Source organism: Dreissena polymorpha, chromosome 3 (genome assembly GCF_020536995.1).
Source record: "Dreissena polymorpha isolate Duluth1 chromosome 3, UMN_Dpol_1.0, whole genome shotgun sequence".
Taxonomy (NCBI): Eukaryota; Metazoa; Mollusca; class Bivalvia; order Myida; family Dreissenidae; genus Dreissena; species Dreissena polymorpha.
In genome coordinates, this window is record NC_068357.1 from 5,065,039 (window position 1) to 5,085,327 (window position 20,289).

Here is a 20,289-nt window from a genome sequence, read left to right on the forward strand (position 1 = left end):
CATAAACAAGGGCTGTTTGTAAAACATGCATGCCCCCCATATGGGCTGTCAGTTGTAGTGGCAGCCATTGTGTGAATTCGGTTTTTTGTCACTGTGACCTTGCCCTTTGACCTAGTGACCTGAAAATCAATAGGGGTCATCTGCCAGTCATGATCAATGTACCTATTAAGTTTCATGATCCAAGGCTTAATTATTCTTGAGTTACCATCAGGAAACCATTTTACTGTTTCAAGTCACTGTGACCTTGACCTTTGACCTAGTGATCATCTGCCAGTCATGATCAATGTACCTATGAAGTTCCATGATCCTAGGCGTAAGCATTTTTGAGTTATCATCCGGAAATCATTTTACTATTTCCAGTCACTGTGACCTTGACCTTTGACCGAGTGACCTGAAAATCAATAGGGGTCATCTGCCAGTCATGATCGATGTACCTATGAAGTTTCATGATCCTAGGTCTAAGCATTCTCGAGTTATCATCCGGAAACCATTTTACTATTTCCAGACACTGTGACCTTGACCAAGTGACCTGAAAATCAATAGGGGTCATCTGCCAGTCATGATCAATGTACCCATGCAGTTTCATGATCCTAGGCCTAAGCGTTCTTGAGTTATCATCCGGAAACCATCTGGTGGACGGACCGACCGACAGACATGTGCAAAACAATAAACCCCCTCTTCTTCGAAGGGGGGCATAAAAATCCAAATGGCCCATCGAAGCGGTGTACCGAATCATGGAAGGCAAAAAAACATTTTAGTGTCAAAAATCCACGCTGCATGCATTCTTTCAATCAGATTCTCAAGGGCCAAATAACCAAAGCATGGCGCCATCAATAATTGATGAACGTATAAGCTCATGGGTAAATGACTGTGAATCTAAAGCGGTTAAAAACATTCAGGTTCAGTGTCCGGGAGAACAGCTGAGACATGGAAACAGCAATACCCCTGGCTTGAAATTATTAACAAATAGGGGGTAAAATAAGAATTAATTTTTAAAATAAGGAGTAAAAAAATAATTTAACCAAAATATTATTTGGAGCTCTGGATGAGTTCTATCTAAGGAGACACATATTCTTTAACTGCCAATCAGATGTTTTGTGAATGCAGCACCAGGGCGATCACCAGTGATTCATTGCATACCCAGCGCGGAAATGTCCCTGTATAATAGATGCGTAGACTTTCTTGGACACTGGCATCTGGGTGGTCTTCATGTGCTCCAGAATCTCACTGAAAAACAAGTCCAAGGGTCACACCTTGCATTGCAGGGACACAAGCAGTCTGCAACTTCGTATCAACAAAAGGGCCAGAGGCCCGAGATTACTCACCTGCCACCTGATCTGGTCTCATCAGTTTTGACACAGTTTTGAAAAACATTTTAGAAGTCGGCCAAGATGTCATTACATAACAAATGTGAAAGATGTCTGGGCAAAACAAGAGTCACGCACGGCTACAAGTGCAGTTTTGAATAAATGAAAGCTTGTCAGAATTTTTTTATTTTTTTAGAGGTCACAGTGACCTTGACCTATGACCTAGTGACCCCAAAATGGGTGTGGCGTGTAGAACTCATCAAGGTGCATCTACATATGAAGTTTCAAATTTGTAGGTGGAAGCACTTTGATTTTAGAGCCAATGTTCAAAACCTTAACAAAAATGTTAAGGTTTTGGCACGACGCGGATGGCGGACGTCAGGCGGCGGACGTCAGACGGCGAGCTGGCTATGACAATACCTCGGGTTTTCTCCGAAAATGCCGAGCTAAAAATAGGGTTTCTAATGTGTCCGCATGATTTGGAGTTAACATGGCCCAGTGACATAGCTTTTGTTATCATATGATAACCCACTGCCGAACTCGGCCCAAATATCACTGGCAGAATGTTCTGAGCGAGTTGGATAATCAATTCAGCAAATATTTGGCAATGTTCAAAAGCTTTTTCTTCAAGTCTCAACCAGCTAGAACAAGTTTTGAACAGCAGATATATCATAGGGACAAATGTTCTAACTAAGTTTCATGAAGATTGGGCAATAAATACGGCCTCTTGAATGTTGATTTTCACCTAGAAATCAGATTGTTGACCACACATCAACCTTTTCACACTCTGGTGAGATAACATTTTGACAAATGTCCTCAACAAATTTCAAGATGTGACAATATATGCGGCATTTTTATTTTACCAGCGTTTTCAATAATTTGACCTTGCGGCATAGTTGCTGACCAAGATTACTGAACATTGGGCAAATAATGAAACTTCTAGAGTGTTCACAAGGTTTCAGGTAAGCTATATAAGAAAAACTCCCCACCCCCACCCATGGTGGCAATCTTTTTCAACTGACCAGAACCAATGACACACTCGGGGAGATATAATTAGGACAAATGTTCTGAGCAAGTTTCATGACCATTTGCAATAAATATAATCTTTATAGTGTTCACAAGGTTTGACTCTAGCCAAACATGAAAAACTGCCCCACCCCATGGAGGCTGTCATTTTCAATGGACCCAAACATTTTAAAACTCTGCAGAGATATCATTTGGGAGAATGCTTTAAGCACTTTTCATGATAGGAAAAACAATATGACTGCTAGTGTTCACAAGCTTTTCTTTCAATTGAGCTACTGGCTATTTCCCCCCCCCCCCCCCAAATAACCCAGTTTAGCATGTGTCTGAAATATAATTGAGAAACATGTTCTCAAAAAGTACTATGAAAATTTGACAATAAAAAGACGGCAATGATGGCCCTGAATCGCTCACCTGACTAACCAAATACAATCCCAACCCAGATTTCATCAAGATAAACATTTTGACCAAATTTCATAAAGATTAGATGACAACTGTGACCTCTATTGTCTACACAAGGTTTTTCTATTATATTACCTAGTGACCTAGTTTTTGACCCCAGATGACCCAAATACAATCCCAACCCAGATTTCATCAAGATTTTTCTATTATTTGACCTAGTTTTTGACCTAGTGACCTAGTTTTGACACCAGATGACCCAAATACAATCCCAACCTAGATTTTATGAAGATTAACATTCTGACCAAATTTCATAAAGATTGGATGAAAACTGTGACCTCTACTGTCTACACAAGGTTTTTCTATTATTTGACCTAGTTTTTGACCTAGTGACCTAGTTTTTGACCCCAGATGACCTAAATACAATCCCAACCAAGATTTCATCAAGATAAACATTCTGACCAAATTCCATAAAGATTGGATGAAAACTGTGACCTCTACTGTCTACACAAGGTTTTTCTATAATTTGACCTATTTTTTGACCTAGTGACCTAGTTTTTGACCCCAGATGAACCAAATACAATCCCAACCCAGATTTCATCAAGATAAACATTCTGACCAAATTTCATAAAGATTGGATGAAAACCTCGACCTCTATTGTCTACACAAGGTTTTTCTATTATTTGATCTATTATGTGACCTAGTTTTTGACCTAGTGACCTAGTTTTTGACCCCAGATGACCCAAATACAATCCCAAGCCAGATTTCATCAAGATGAACATTCTGACCAAATTTCATAAAGATTGGATGAAAACTGTGACCTCTACTGTCTACACTAACAAATTGTTGACGGACGCACGCACGCACACAGGCACACACGTCGGACATCACACTGTCAAATAAGCTCACCATGTCACTTTGTGACAGGTGAGCTAAAAATGTGTCTGGAGTGTTCAAAAACAAATTTTCTTAAGTAAAATTCATTTTAATTATTAAATACTTACCTGTTATCTCTAGCTTACCCCTTTCCAAGGGAGTTATTTCATCCGGAAAATATTCAAGCGCTGGGAATCGTCCACCTCTATAAGAATCCAAATCAGGTTAAACATAGTACAATGCAACCTAACAGGAAATCAAGAACCACAACTCATCTTTCCTTTACGCAAACATAAAAAGGCGATGAGCGGGGTGGGAGGTGGGACTTACCGATAACAGGTAAGTATTTAATAATTAAAATGAATTTTACTTAAGAAAATTTGTTTTAATATCATAAATACGTTACCTGTTATCTCTAGCTGATTTTGCAGCTGCGGCGGGAAGGTTCGCATATTTTTTCCCATCACAGCAAAACCCATATAGAGGGTTTACAGCCAGAGATAGTAGAATCAAGTCCTCTTATAATCTTTGTTAGTACAGTATAGTACTTAATTCTCGGATGGCACCAGTGTACTTACGCCATAGAAGAAACTACAGTTTGAGCCACTACAAGAGGACCCAACTTATACAAATTGTCTTGTTGGCACTCAAGAGAACGAAGATAAAAAGAGGAGAAGGTGGTCGGATTCCTCCAGAAAGCAGCTTGAAGCACTTCAGATAGTGGGGTCTGATTAATATAAGCCCACGAAGCCGAAAGAGCTCTTAATTCATGCGGTCTTATCTTAAACAGGGATAAATCCCTCGATGAAAGAGAAGAATAAGCTTTCCTTATAGTCGAGGCTATCCAACGAGAAATAGAAGCCGCAGACACATCGCCCCCCCCCTTTTAATGGAATGAAAAGTCTCTTGCGAGAACCTCGAATAGACTTTACCTTTTTAAGGTAGAACTTCAAAGCCCTGACCGGGCAAAGGAGTCTATCATCATCTTCATGTCCACAAGTTCTAGATAGACTTGGAACTTTGAAGGGTTTGGAAGCCATAGAGGGGAGTTGATTTTTAGCAAGGAATCCTGACTGACACAACAATGTAACAGAACCATCAGAAGAGTCAAAACGAAGATGACTATCCTCGATAGAAAGAGCATGAATTTCACTTCTCCGTTTGGCTGAAGCCATAGTAAGAAGGAAAACGGTCTTCCATGTTAGGAATTGTAATGAAGCCTGATCAAGAGGTTCATAGGGAGCCTTAATAAGGGAACCAAGCACACAAGCTAAATCCCATTTAGGAGCAAGTGTACGAGATACAGGACGACTAAGTTCCATAGCTCGAACAAGTTCTGAAATAGCTGGATCAGCACAGACTTGTGAAGACTTAGTGAAAGCCAATGTATGCGAAATCATAGATCTGTATCCTTTGATGGAACTAAGAGAAAGTTTCTTATCATCAAAAAGATAAATGAGAAAATCCGCTATTCGTCTAGCAGAGGGATTGAGGGGATTAATTTTCCCTCGAAAACACCAATTGGAGAAGAGTTTCCAATGAGCATCATAGACTGCTCTGGTGGATTTTCTCCTTGCCGAAGCAACGAGGGTTGAAGCCCTGACAGAAAAACATTTCTTCTGCAAAGATTGCCTGATAACGGCCAGACGTGTAAGTGGAACATTTTTGGGTCCGCATGTAGTCTGCCGCTTTGAGACAGAAGATCTGACCTGTGAGGAAGATTCCTGGGATAATCGTACAGGAGACTGAGAAGATCGTTGAACCAAGATCTTCTGGGCCACCAAGGGGCAATCAGGAGTATCCTGCAAGAGCTCACCCTGATTTTTCCCAATATTTGGGGAATTAGAATGGGTGGGGGATAGGCGTAAGCGTCCAGTTGGTCCCATGCGAACGAAAGCGCGTCGATTGCCCACGCTGCTGGATCGTAAACTGGACTCACATACAGAGGAAGTCTGTGATTGTGTCTGGTTGCAAATAGATCGACCAGGGGATAACCGAACTTGAAAAAGATCTGGTTGGTCACTTCTTGATGAAGTGTCCACTCCGATGGAAGTAACTGGTGTTTGCGAGACAAACCATCCGCCAGGGCGTTGAGGCGACCTGGTATATATTTTGCCAGCAGATGAATGTTGAGTGTTTTGCAAAGAACAAGTAATTTTCTGGTTTCCAGATACAGGGATTGAGAATGTGTTCCCCCCTGTGCCTGGATGTAAGCCACCACAGATGTGTTGTCTGTTGACACCATCACACAAGAGTCTCGAAGATGTGATTGGAAATGAGATACAGCTAGAAATACTGCTCGCATTTCTAGATTGTTGATATGAAGGTGAGATTCCTGATGAGACCACAACCCTGAAATTATCAGACTGAGAGGTTCCAGGTGAGCACCCCACCCTTCCTTGCTCGCATCCGTTATTAGATATAATGACGGTTGCGGGGGAAGAAGGGGTACTCCTGCCAACAGAGTCTCCTCGTCTAGCCACCACTGAAGATGAGACCTTAAGGAGGGAAGGATTGGAATCTGTGTTAATAGATTGCCTGGAGACCATTTCCAACAAGCTGAGAGATAGTGCTGAAGAGGACGTAGGAAGAGACGTCCCAACTGCACAAAGTCTGCTACTGAGCTCAGGATACCGTTGAGAGAGAGGAATTCTTGAGCTGTTATATGAGATTGGGACAAAACCCAGTTGACCTTCATCAGAAGGTCTGATATACGTTGAATAGACACTCTGACCCGATTGATGTGGGTCAAGAAATTCATTCCCACAAACATAAAGTCCTGTGAAGGAATGAGGTCTGATTTGTCTGCATTGAGAAGGAGCCCTAACGAGAGGAGCTCCTTCCAAGAGAATTCTAGGTTGTACAGAAGCAATTGACGATCGAGCTGGTGTAAGAGCCAGTCGTCGAAATACTGAAGAAGAATAATCCCGTGAACTCTGAGGTGTGATCCGACTGCCGACATTAGTTTGGTAAAAACTCGTGGGGCTGTCGCCAACCCGAAAGGCATAGACCGGAACTGGTAGACTTGGCCTTGAAAGGCGAATCGCAAGTACTTTCGGTAGTTGGGATGTATAGGAACATGGAAGTAAGCATCTTCCAGATCCAAAGACACCCCCCAGTGCAGGGGTTTGATGGATTCCCGTATGAAAGAAGGAGTCTCCATTTTGAAAGTTGGTTTGAGGAGATACATGTTGAACACTTTTAAATCTATTACTGGTCTCCAGGAACCATTTTTCTTTTGAACAAGAAAAAGACGACTGTAAAATCCTGGAGAATAAGGATCTTGAACCCTTTCTACCGCCTGTTTTTCCAAGAGCCCGAGAATGGACTCTGGAATATGTGGATGCCGCCGAGATACCAGCTCTATAGGGACGCGAGAAAGTGGAGGCCTTTTTTCGAATTGAAAAGTCAGGCCTTTTGTCACAAGAGAATGAACCCATGCGTCTGAAGTAATTTGAAGCCATCGATTTGAGAAGTGGAAAAGTCTGGCCCCGACTGGTATTTCCGGCATCGGAGGTTGTGGCGGTAGAAAGGGAAGGGACCTAGGGCTGATAAGCAGGAGGTGCGCCCCTGCCGGTAGAAGGTTTGAAATTCCTCTGTCCCGGCTTGGGTTTGCCCTTTTTCCCAGAATCTTTATTAGAAGACTTGTGTGACAAAGAAGGTCTGTTATAGGAAGACTGCCTATTAGGACCTGACCGTGGATTAAAAGAAGGCTTTTTAGAGAAAAGGTTATTTCTCTTAGCCGTCTTGAATGCTGGAACTGCTGGTGGCCTAGAAGCAGGATGCTTAAAGACCCCTTGGCGTTGTCCAGAGTTGTTTCTAGCTAAAGAAGCATGAAGTTGGTCATCCTTGTCAGCTGTGATTGCTTCTTGTATCCTTCCACCAAAAAGAAACCCTGATGTGAGAGGAGCTGTTCTGAGCGAGTTCATACCAGGTTCCAACAGAAAATCTTTAGGTAAAGAAGTAAGGATAAGATCTCTACGAATCCTTAGCATCTCGGACATTGAAGAAGCAGAAGTGTGAGATAAGGCCAGTGTGGTCCGTGAGAGATGAATTAACAAATCACGGAGTTCCTCCGGAACAGATTCCGACCAATCACACACCATTTGTAAAATTGTCGCTAGCATGAAGTCAATTTGGTTAGTCAAACCTAATGATCTACGTTCCCTCATTTCCCAAGTTTCCAACATTGAAAACGGAACAGAAACTGAATTGGAACCACTTGGCATTACAAGAGATAGCTTGCTTATGTCCGGATCTGGAACCGGAAGTTTTGAAAAATCCAACCCAGATGTTGCATGTGGTACAGGAGGTTTGTAACTTTTACTACCTTCCTGGTGTTTTGGATCAGCTAGTTCCTTAGGAATTTTCCATGTTTCTCCTCGTTTTGGAATAGTCTTATTAGCTGATTCCAATGATTGAAGCACAGATAGAACAGTAGAACCAATGGGAAGTCGTGGGTCAGGACGAGCCGTCGACTTAATAACCCTGTTGGGATCAAATGTACGAAAAAGTTGTTCTGTCACAGAAATCGTCGCATTTGAAGACAGTTCAGCAGGTCTTGGACAGTAATCTTCACCAAGAGTACGAAACATCAGTTCATAGATCTGACCAATCGGAGCTAAATATTGATCCGTCTCAACATTAGATTCTGCATCTGAATCAGCCTCACTCTCTACAACACCAGCGGTTTGTATAGAATCAGCAGGTACAGAAGTGAGAATATCTTGTACCGGATTGTAATTGTCTGGTAACAGCGAATGATCATCCCCGACGTCAGTAAACTGATAATGTAAACCGGAAGAAGGTAAATTATCAGCATTGACCGGTACAAAATGTCCCGCTGAATTCTGTATCCATAGTGTATCAGGATTCGACAGGGTGGCTGTAGGGAGTACACGACTAGATACTGTAGATGATACTCGTGGTGTTGACAATGACGCCGTAGTAGTGAGATGAGCTCCTGAAGATGCAATACGTGTGGCAGTCAACGTTGGAACCGACACATTTGGCATGGAAACATGCGATTCCATAACGGAACACGATGGTGAACGACTATACGTATGGTAAGTCCGATGCTGTCTACGTGAACGTTGCCGACGTCCTCGTTTCCTGCAATGTCGAGATCTGGATCGGTTGCGCTGTCGAGATGTGGATCGGCTGCGATGTGATCGAGATTTTTTGGAATACCGTCTCCGTGAGTGACGACGTGATCGCTTATGAGCGCCGCGACGATGATAACTGCTCGACGAAGAAGAGCGTGTCCGATGTCCACTCCTTGATGAAGACGATGTATTCGACGACGAATCGGATGTAGAAGAATACGCCGATGATGAAGACCGAGTTCTTCTTGACCGGCGATTGGTGTTATCGGTGGCAGGCCCAACTGATGACTGTTGACCGGTGACCGGACCGGACCGGTGACCGGACCGGACCGGTGACCGGACCGGTGATCAATGACCGGACCGGACCGGTGACCGGACCGGACCGGTGACATGACCGGACCGGACCGGTGACATGACCGGTGACCGGACCGGACCGGTGACCGGCCGGTCATATTATGACCGGTTACGTCACCGGACAAAGACCGTAGAATGGCGGCTGCCATGTGGTCTGACATTGATCCAGTCGTTCCATGATCAATGTCGCCGGTATGCATGGTGTGAGTCATAAGATCTGATGACGATCGACTGACAACAACACCATCTTGCCCGGTACCCGGTGACTGACAAAACCGCTGGTCATCCTTGACCAGTGGAGTCACCGGGTAATCAACGTCGGATGGAGGTTCGTTGCGTTTGCGGCTGATCGACGTCCTCCGGCGACCTGCTTTTGTCCATACGTCGTAAGCCCACAAATCGCAAACCGCACATTTGTTATTAAATGTGCACCCGGTACATGCCAAGCAAGTATCGTGGGAATCCCACCTTGCTTTGATATGACCACAAGAACCTCTATCCTGTAAGTTCATTCTGAAATAAAAGAAACAGAAAGAACCTACAAAAAAAACAAATTAATGATTATAAATCCAAATAAAAAGTTAAACCACAAAATGTAAACACAAAGAACGCTGTCCAATTGACCTCAATTACTTATTGGGGAATAGGCACGAATTCCTCGTGGTTCACGTGCTCATGACGTCATGTACATGAGTGACGATGCAAACAAAGAAACCCAGCAAAAGCAGAAATATGACAATTACTGCAACAAAAAGTATAGAAATATAAACCGAATGATACAAATAAAAGATAAATAAACTTTATCCTTTTAAACTCCGCCAAAAACACAGTGAAAAGAACACATAAGTCCTGAGCCTAAAATAGGCGTGCACATGGTTTTATCCGGAAAGGAAAGATGAGTTGTGGTTCTTGATTTCCTGTTAGGTTGCATTGTACTATGTTTAACCTGATTTGGATTCTTATAGAGGTGGACGATTCCCAGCGCTTGAATATTTTCCGGATGAAATAACTCCCTTGGAAAGGGGTAAGCTAGAGATAACAGGTAACGTATTTATGATATTAAAAGTAAATGTTGACAATGTACACAGCAAAACAGAAGGACTTTGCCCCTTTGAGCTATCCATAGATATAGAGGATATTTGTTGGATTTGGTTGAATATCGATTTTAGTTCACGAGTGATCAAAGAATATGATATCTTCATGAGTGGCACAGCCACAAGTGAAAGTATATTTGTTATATGATCACGAGTGAATTAAAATCCCATATATCACCAAATCCAACAAATTTCTTTTTATTTAATGCTTACAACTGATTATTTTTGTACGTTTGCCATTCCAAATAATATAATTCCCCATTGAGCTCCCTAAATGTTATTACTTGTGTGTTCAAAGGATGCTTAGTGTCAATTCTAGAACGCGCAATTGCTTTATTTTTCCAAAGATCACGCACATTTTCAGCATATGTGCGAGAAAATTCTAGCTCTCGATATCCATGAGTATATTTTTTAAAGTACAAAGCGATATCGACTTCACCGACAATTTTTAAAGCCAATTTACGATCATTTGTCAATTACATGTACCTCCTTACGCAACTTAAAGGTGGATTGTCCCTGTGTTGGAAAGTCAATATTGTCCAATTGAGCACACACTTTACGCGGCGTAAACAAATTCACGCTGTCCATGTGGATTTTGTGACGTTGTACATGCAGCATGATTTTTGCATGCTTTTTAACAATTTTGTAGTGCCAAGACCTGGATATTAGGAAAACCATGCAAATCAGTTATATTTATTTAAACTAGAGCTTTGTCATAGACGTGACGAATACGCCAACATGTCGCATTGACACAGAATATTTTGCATGTTGTCTTCACATAAAACAGCGGACACCATGCTCAATGTTTAAAACGCACTTAGTGACCCCGTGACCTAGTTTTTGACCTGGCATGGCCCATGTTCGAACTTTACCTACACATTATCTAGATACAACTTCTGACCAAGTGTGGTGAAGCTCGGATAAAAACTTCTTGAATAAGAGAGCAGACACTATGCTGAATGTTTAAAACGCACTAAGTGACCCGGTGACCTAGTTTTTGACCCGGCATGACCCATATTCGAACTTGACCTAGACATCATCTAGATACAACATCTGACCAAGTTTGGTTAAGATCGGATGAAAACAACTTGAATTAGAGAGCAGACACTTAATACGGACCAGCAGACCGACCGACCAACCGACCGACAAGCTCACTCCTTTATACCCACCTAAACTTCCTTTGTGGGGGAATAATTATACAGATTTACCATGTGATAACAGATTTTCATTTTTTTAAAGTCAAATTAGTGCAATACTATGGAAAGTGCTGTTTTATTTAACAGGAGTTACTATAGTATTTCACTGACCTGACAGTATGTAATAATGTTTTAAGGAAAAACAATTAAACACTAGCAGTAAAATTAATAACAAGAGATGTATTTGTCAGAGACACAATGCCCCCTATTGCGCCGCTTTGAAGCTATATATTTGACCTTTGACCTTGAAGGATGACCTTGACCGTTCACCACTCAAAATGTGCAGCTCTATGAGATACACATGCATGCCAAATATCAAGTTGCTATCTTCAATAATGCAAAAGTTATTGCAAAACTTTAACCACACAATGTGTGAATGAATGACAGACAGACAGGCCAAAAACAATATGCCCCCGATTTTTCGATCCGGGGCATAAAAATGGTATTCAAAGTGAGGGGGGAATTTCCCTCTTACTTTTGGATTTCTAGAATAGACACTGAAAGCTAATCGGTACTTTTTTTATAAACATTCAATGCAAAGAAGTCACCCTTGGTAAAATTGGGGGTCACAATGGGGAAACCAAAGATATCTAAAAAATAGTTCCGGTAAAACAATGAAAACTAGAGCTTTGTCACAGACGTGACGAATACCCCCACATGCCGCATTGACACATAATATTTTGCATGACGTCTTCACAAAAATCAGCGAACACCATGCTCAATTTTTAAAACGCACTTAGTAACCCCCTGACCTAGTTTTTGACCCAGAAAGGCCCATGTTCTAACTTGGCCTAAAGATCATCTCCATAAAACTTCTGACCAAGTTTGGTGAAGATCAGATGTAAACTACTTGAATTAGAGAGCTGACACCATGCTGAATGTTAAAAAACGCACTAAGTGACCCAGTGACCTAGTTTTTGACCTGGCAAGGCCCATGTTCGAACTTGTCCTAGAGATCATTTAGATACAACTTCTGACCAAGTTTGGTGAAAATCGGATTGAAACTACTTGAATTAAAGAGCAGACAACATGCTGAATGTTTAAAAAGCACTAAGTGACCCTGTGACCTAGTTTTTGACCCGGCAAGGCCCATGTTCGAACTTAGCCTAGGCATCATCTAGATACAACTTCTGACCAAGTTTGGTGAAGATCGGATGAAAACTACTTGAATTAGAGAGCGGACAACATGCTGAATGTTTAAAACGCACTAAGTGACCTCGTGACCTAGTTTTTTACCTGGCATGGCCCATGTTTGAACTTGGCATAGACATCATGTTGATACAACTTCTGACTAAGTTTGGTGAAGATCGGATAAAAACTAATTGAATTAGAGAATGGACACTTAATACGGACCGACAGACAGACCGACCGAGAGACAAGTTCACTCCTATATACCCCCCTAAACATCATTTGTGGGGGTATAATTATTGTTATCTTTCACTGTTTGAAACTGTGAAATATCAGTTTTAATTTACTGATATTTCTATATAAACCATCGGAAAGCATAAAATAAAAGTGAGTTGCAAACTTCACCAACAATTCCTTACATACCGTAATCACTCTATGTTTTCGAATACTTGAAAAAAAAAATTCGTGTCCGAAAACTTAGATACGAAAAATATTCACAAAATACAGGTGTCTGAAAACTTAGAGTCGAAAATTGAAGTGTCCGAAAATAGCGTCAAATGTATCAATGACTACTGGTAATAGCATGCGCTTGTAAAATACCATGCTGTAAATTATAAATTACATTTATATACGTTTGCACTGCATTTTAAATAATTTTAAATGCTTAATTTATTTGACAGAAAGTTAAAACAAGGTTGTACTTTGACCAACAAGTTCAAAGATGAGCATGTGATGTACTGATACTTGCTAGTATGAACCTGTAATTAACGCAATAAAAAAAGCAAACTATGAATTATTTGTTTGTTCATTTCCGATAGTTGTTGTCTTACACCTTCCATTGTTCGTAAAACTTGCAATAGGGTGCATCACACTTTGAAGCGTTTAGAATTTGTCACAGTTATTTTACTGAGAAGGGTTAGTACCATTGCGGTAGATAATTAAACTGTTAATTGGCACTACCCCGGGTTATTGGCATAACGCTTATGCTTTCGGGCAAAACCATTGTTTAATACCGGCTTACAAGGTTATTTACCCAATAAAGAAAATATAATGGTCCATTGCCCTCAGGCGTGCACCTGCCATGTTTTATGATGTTAATCTGGTTGTAAAACCCCATGAATGAAGTGTCATTAAATATGGGAAACAGGACCAAAATTTTGTAAAATAGCGCTGTAAAATATACTGTCCGAAAACTTAGAGACATTAATTATGGACGAAAAATCGTGTGTCCGAAAATTAAGTCACGAAAAATAATTATTTTTGCTAAAAAGGGGTGTCCGAAAACTTAGTGTCCCAAAACATAGAACAATTATGGTAGTCATTTTCATTATTGCTGTGTTTTGTTTAATGAAATATTTTAGATTACAGCTTCTCAAAGGCAATTTAAATCTTCTTGAGGAGAAACCATAAAAAAACAAATACGAATGAGGCAAAATAACTAGAAGTAATAAACTTTTCATACTTAGCTGCCTCCATATCACCTTTTTCTGCGTATTTCATCAAGCAGCGACCCAGGGTGACCTAGAACATTGGGAAATAATGACATATCATGTGTTCAAGTTAGAAGTACAGGCCAGATTCCTATGTTAAACTTTCAGTAAAGTCATTACAGATTCACAAATATTTGCTATCATCTAATCACAAATTGTTAATGTTACAGGGCTTTAAATGTTACTTCTTTGGCTTTTAATAGATATTTGTACCTGAAAAATTCATTTATAGCAAACTGTTTTAGGTGTATATTTTGACAACATTTGGCGAGACATACCCTATTTGGAGCCACATTGTATTTTTCCATTCTGCTTAGGAACTCTAGCACGGAGAAATCTGCACCATTTTCCAACATCATCTTCAGTACCATGTTGTAGTAGCGCACATTGTGCTGAGGCTCTGTAAACATGGCATTGTTTTTAAAACAAGAGGGCTTAAGACCTTCGGTTGCTCATCTGTGACGCAAAGGCACTTAACTGTTTTGAATAGTTTTGCAATGTTTCAAGAACCAGTTTAGAAATCAGCCAAGATAAGATTAGAACAAATATTCTCAGTAAATGTCATGACGGTGGTACAAAAAATGTGTTTACAAGTTTTAAGTTAATATTATCCAGTGACCTAGTTTCTGATTCCACATTATCCAGTTTCGAACTTGACAGAGATATGATTGAGACAAATATTCCACTAAGTTAGATGAAGATTGGGAAAAAATGTGGCCTCTAGGAGTGTTCATAAGCTTTTAGTTTTAATTAAACTTAGTGACCTTGGTTTTGAACACATGTGACCCAGTATCACAGTCACATAAAATATCTCTGGAAATGACATTCTGAGTTAGTTTCATAAACATTCAGCAATTAATGTAACCATTAGTGTTTACAAGAATCCACTATAACCATAACAGGAAAAATGTCCCATCCCCTCGATGGCCACGGTTTCCAACAGAACTGAACCATTTTCAAACTGGGCAAAGATATAATTAGACCAAAAGTTCTAAGCAAGTTTCAAGAATATTGGGAAGACACTGTAATGTGACTTCTAGAGTGTTAACAAGAGATGTGTTTGTCAGAAACACAATGCCCCCTATTGTGCCGCTTTGAAATAAAATTTCAATATATCATTTGGCAGGATTAGAAATTATCTCCCATTTAAAGTTGATTACTTCCCTTGGATTGCATTTTTTGAGTTTTGACCTTGAAGGATTACCTTGACCTTTCACCACTCAAAATGTGCAGCTGCAGGAGATACACATGCATGTCAAATATCAAGTTGATATCTTTAATATTGCAAATGTTATGGTCAATGTTTTAAAGTTTTCGGACGGACGGGCGGACAGGCAGACAGACAGTTCAACTGCTATATGCCACACTACGGGGGGGGCATAAAAAGATTTGACTATAGCCTAATAAAGAAATCTGACCTCTCTTTGGTGTTTCTTAAAACTAAGCTGAGATATTATATAGAACTGATATTCGCAGTTTGCAGTTTTCCAATTTGCAACAAGGAATTATACAGCTGTGTTTATTCAATGGAGTTATTTGGTCAATGCAGGGATTACATGAGCCATCTTATGGGACAACTGGGCTAATTGCATCTGCGTAAAGCATCATCCCAGATTAGCCTGTGCAGTCTGCACAGGCTTATCAGTGATGACAGTTTTTGCCTAGGACGGATAAACATTTTTTTAAGAAGAGACTTAATCTAAATCAAAATTGAATGGAAGTGGAAAGTGTCGTGTCTTATTAGCTCGTGTGGACTGCACATGGTAATCTTGTATGGCACTTTACACCCATGCATTTAGCCCAGTTTTCCCAGAATGAAGCTCCACATGTTCTACCTTTTTCATGGAATCTATTGTCCAGGTATTTTGTCCATTTCTGCAGCTCCTTCTGTCCGATCTTCAGACCTGCTCGTCCAGTCAGGTTCAATAAAGTCATAGCAAGGTCCTCAGAGTAATCATCTAGAAAACAAAGCCCAATGTTAACCCTTTACTATTTACATAGGCACTTTGATGCATTTGAAGTCCGTTTAAAAATCAAATTAAATTTAAGACCTTTCTTAATAGATTTAAGTTTTACTTTTAAAGGCTTCATTTACAAAAATAAAGTACTGATGAGCAGCAAACAGCATGAAACCTGAACAGGCTGTGAGTTACTCACAGGCTGTTTGCTGTTCGGGTTTTATGCAGGTTGCATAAAGCCAGTTTCACTTTGCTACTGAGCGGGGCAAGGTTAATCGGAACAAATATTGCTTGAAAGAAGATTTAGAACAAGATGTGTTTGTGAAACACAATGTCCCCCTATATGACGTTTGACCTTGAAGGATGACCTTGACCTTTCACCACTCAAAATGTGCAGCTCCATGAGATACACATGCATGCCAACTATCAAGTTGCTATCTTCAATATTGCAAAAGTATTCATAAAATAAGCGATTTGGGCCACATATATTTGACCTTGAAGGATGACCTTAACCTTGACCTTTCACCACTCAAAATGTGCAGCTCTATGAGATACACATGCATACCAAATATCAAGTTGCTATCTTCATTATTGCAAAAGTATTCATAAAATAAGCGATTTGGGCCACATATATTTGACCTCTGACCTTGAAGGATGACCTTGACCTTGACCTTTCACCACTCAAAATGTGCAGCTCCATGAGATACACGTGCATGCCAAATATCAAGTTGCTATCTTCAATATTGCAAAATTATTCATAAAATAAGTGATTTGGGCCACATATATTTGACCTCTCACCTTGAAGGATGGCCTTGACCTTTCACCAATCAAAATGTGCAGCTCCATGAGATACACATGCATGCCAAATATCAAGTTGCTATCTTCAATATTGCAAAAGTATTCATAAAATGAGCGATTTTGGCCAAATATATTTGACCTCTGACCTTGAAGGATGACCTTGACCTTGACCTTTCACCTCTCAAAATGTGCAGCTCCATGAGATACACATGCATGCCAAATATCAAGTTGCTATATTTAATATAGCAAAAGTTATTGCAAAATGTTAAAGTTGGCGCAAACAGACCAACCAACCAACAGACCAACCAACCAACAGACAGGGCAAAAACAATATGTCCCCCACTACTATAGTGGGGGACATAAAAAGTGAGCATGCATTTTTAAATACTCTGAGTATCCTTATCAAAATATCAATAATCAGTGTCCAGTAAATTTCACAATCAGCATCTGACATAGTCCCCAAGATTACACATTATATTTTGTATTGCTTGACTGTAACAACAAGGCTTGTATTGAAAAACAGGAAATCAACCAATTATCCTAAATGAAGATATGTGTTTTACAAGTTATCTGCACACACAAATTTCATCACATACACATCCTCAGTGAAGATTATGCGGGCAATAATTGTTTTACCAATAGTGACATTGACTCTGGCATTACTGGCCCAAAGCCAACTTATGCTAGGTCAGCATGTACAGTACAGCTAACGCGGCACAAACATAATCCGCGGCTACGCCACGGCCAGATTATTAGTACGCGGTGGCCGAATCGTGTGTTCACGCGGCGTATCGCCGTGGCACTCGGCATCGATCCGCGCAACGACGCCGAGTCTGTGTTAACCTCGCGTACTTTCGCGGAGTAAATCCGCCGCATACCTACGCGGCGGATCGAGTGAAAAGATATCCACCTACATGAACATACATGTATGTGTAGCGTAGAATTAATTACGCGCAACTGTTAATGTTTCGTTCGATTATCATTATCACTATTAAATTTGTAATCCGAAACACACTTCCGAATTTTAATGCTAACGCGACCTTTGATAAATTCTAGCGTCAAATAAACAGTGCTAAAATATCCTTTGTTTCATAAAAAGCGCGCGAAAATTATGCTGACGTGTAGAACGTCGTTTGGAAAGTTTGGGTGTATTTTGTGTTGTATAAATACATGAACATCACGTCAGGCGTAAATCGCGTGTTCAGTGGAAAAAAAACGCTCTGATTAGACGTTATTTCATCATCTCTATAAATAGTAATCAATGCCAAAATGTATTTGATACTTAAGGAAATATCGAGAATGTTTGTGTATCGTAAATATTTACCAGCATTTGCTTTAAAACTGGAATATACGGGATTATCGGGTAATTAGTAGCGATATTAACTGTATAATATGAACAAAATAAAACGTGTTTATATACGCATATTCAAACAATAGTTTTAATAAGCTGATAATTAACAAAACAACAAATACGTCGTCACCGTCTTGATTATTGATGTGGCTTCAAACTGCTAATTTTCTCAGCTTAAATTTAATAGCAAAATCAACATGCAATTAATTTATAAATCCCCCATATGCTGGAGCCTTGACCACTTGTATGTGCGAAAACATAATTACGTGACCTTGTTTATGTGTGAAATACATACACTACGGGCGGGAAACAAACTTAATTGGCCAGACACATTAACTATGCTTACATGTATATGCTAATACAATCCGCGCACAATAAATTTATTATGATTTTAATTATTATTATAATTGTTCTTTCAAAATTTGTTAACTACATGTAACTAATAATTAAAAAAAAAAATTATTTCATGATGCGCATCGACTCGGCATCATGTCGCGGATAGCGGCATTCCTCGGCAGACAGATGCGAAGTTTCGCGGCGTAATGTGACTTGCCGCCGCATACTGACGCGGCTTCAATGACTGACGCGGCATAGACTCGTTTCGCCTTGCCGCCGCGGATCGCGAAATACGTTTGTTCCGCTTTGGCTGTACTGTAAGCTAGGGATACTTGTTTCACATAAACGTTTACCTGAATTTTCTTATTACAACAAGAGATCAGGGTCTTCCCCAGGCCATTTAAGCGCCCTTTGCCGGGGCGCTTGAATTTCGAAAATCAGAGTCCCCGGGGCGCTTGAAATTTTCCGATCAGTGTATTCTTTAGTAAAAGAAAGTGGAGATTGTCCAAAAAAATCAAGGTTTCCCTATCAGTGTATCAATATTCCCTGTTTTAAAAGAGCACTCGGTACCTACTTTCACAAGTAATCGCCATAAACACCACATGGGGTAATGGATAATCCACTGATAAGAGAATATCATGACGCGCGTATCGATTATTCTAGCCACATTACACGGTCATTTAAATGCTGACAAGGATGTATCTGGTAACTTTCCAGTCGTCAAACTGTGAAGTTCATCGTCCAATCGGTTACGCGAATGCTTATGAGGGCGGGGTTAACTATCGACCATTATTTTTGATTGACGTCGGGCATGAAGTAAGAGTTTATCGCAGCTTGATTAGCAAGAAGTTGTACCATTTGAGTAACATAAAACCGGTAATTAGTACAGTACAGAACATTAAAGACGGTTTCGGGCATCATCATCACACCTTTTTACTGTAAACAAGTGTTACCTATGACTCATAATTAATACGAGAAATTAATTGCAAGTGGTAAACAATTAATTATTATAGCGAGTAAGTTGTGCAAATGACTCCCGGTTACAATTATGTGATAACAATTTATTTAATTCCAGTACATGTATACTTCAACATGTCCATTTATAGAACTGATTCACCTCGTTTTTCTGACATTTATTCGACATGTTATGCGCTTTAACAAATTTTCGTTGAATTAATTACGCACACTTGTAAATGTTTCGTCCGATAATCGATAGTTAGAAGACTGATGATGGCAACCGGCCGTGATCCTCGTGGACAACGTGAATTTCATGCATAATTCCGTCAAAACATTTATTCGACTCGTAAAGTGTGTAAACAAATTATCGTTGAATTTATAACGCAACCGTTAATATTTGTTGAAATCTCAAATGGGAATAATTAAATTTGTAATCCGAAACCCATTACCGTAAGTCGATGTTAACGCGTTTTTAATCCGAAACACACTTCCGAATGTAAATGTAACCGCAACGTTAAATATTTTTGCTTCAAATTAGCAGTGCAAATTTATTTTGTGTCGAATCTTTTTCTCAATTAAAAAGAGCGCGAAAATTATGCAGCATGTACAACGTCGCGTCTATTGCATACAAATGGCGTGTATTGAGCGTTTTAACAAGCACACAACAGGTCAGGTGATTGACGCATATTCAGAGGCAATATTTCATCAAATCTATAAATAGTCACTTAAAAAATGGCAATGTTTGTGTTAAAGAAATAATTGAAAGCTTTTGTCGTAAATATTTACCAGAAAGAGATTGATAAAAACGGAATAAACGGGATTATCGGGTAATAAATAGAAACTTGAAAAATAGTAAGTATACAGTAATAGAGTCGGGTTGAAACGAATGTATTGGGGAATCGTTCGAGTCGGGATTT

General features: G+C 40.0%; 1 protein-coding gene across 1 annotated transcript in view; it reads right to left on the reverse strand.

Moving 5' to 3' along the window:
* The window catches only part of LOC127872808 (uncharacterized), a 146,955-nt gene that overhangs the window by 117,550 nt on the left and 9,116 nt on the right, over nt 1-20,289 (reverse strand). Inside the window, exons 3-6 of the mRNA XM_052416224.1 lie at nt 15,808-15,930; nt 14,251-14,372; nt 13,945-14,003; nt 1,141-1,227 (exon numbers count right to left, since the gene is read on the reverse strand). Coding sequence (XP_052272184.1) covers nt 1,141-1,227; nt 13,945-14,003; nt 14,251-14,372; nt 15,808-15,930 — 391 coding nt within the window. The remainder of the gene's footprint in view (nt 1-1,140; nt 1,228-13,944; nt 14,004-14,250; nt 14,373-15,807; nt 15,931-20,289) is intronic.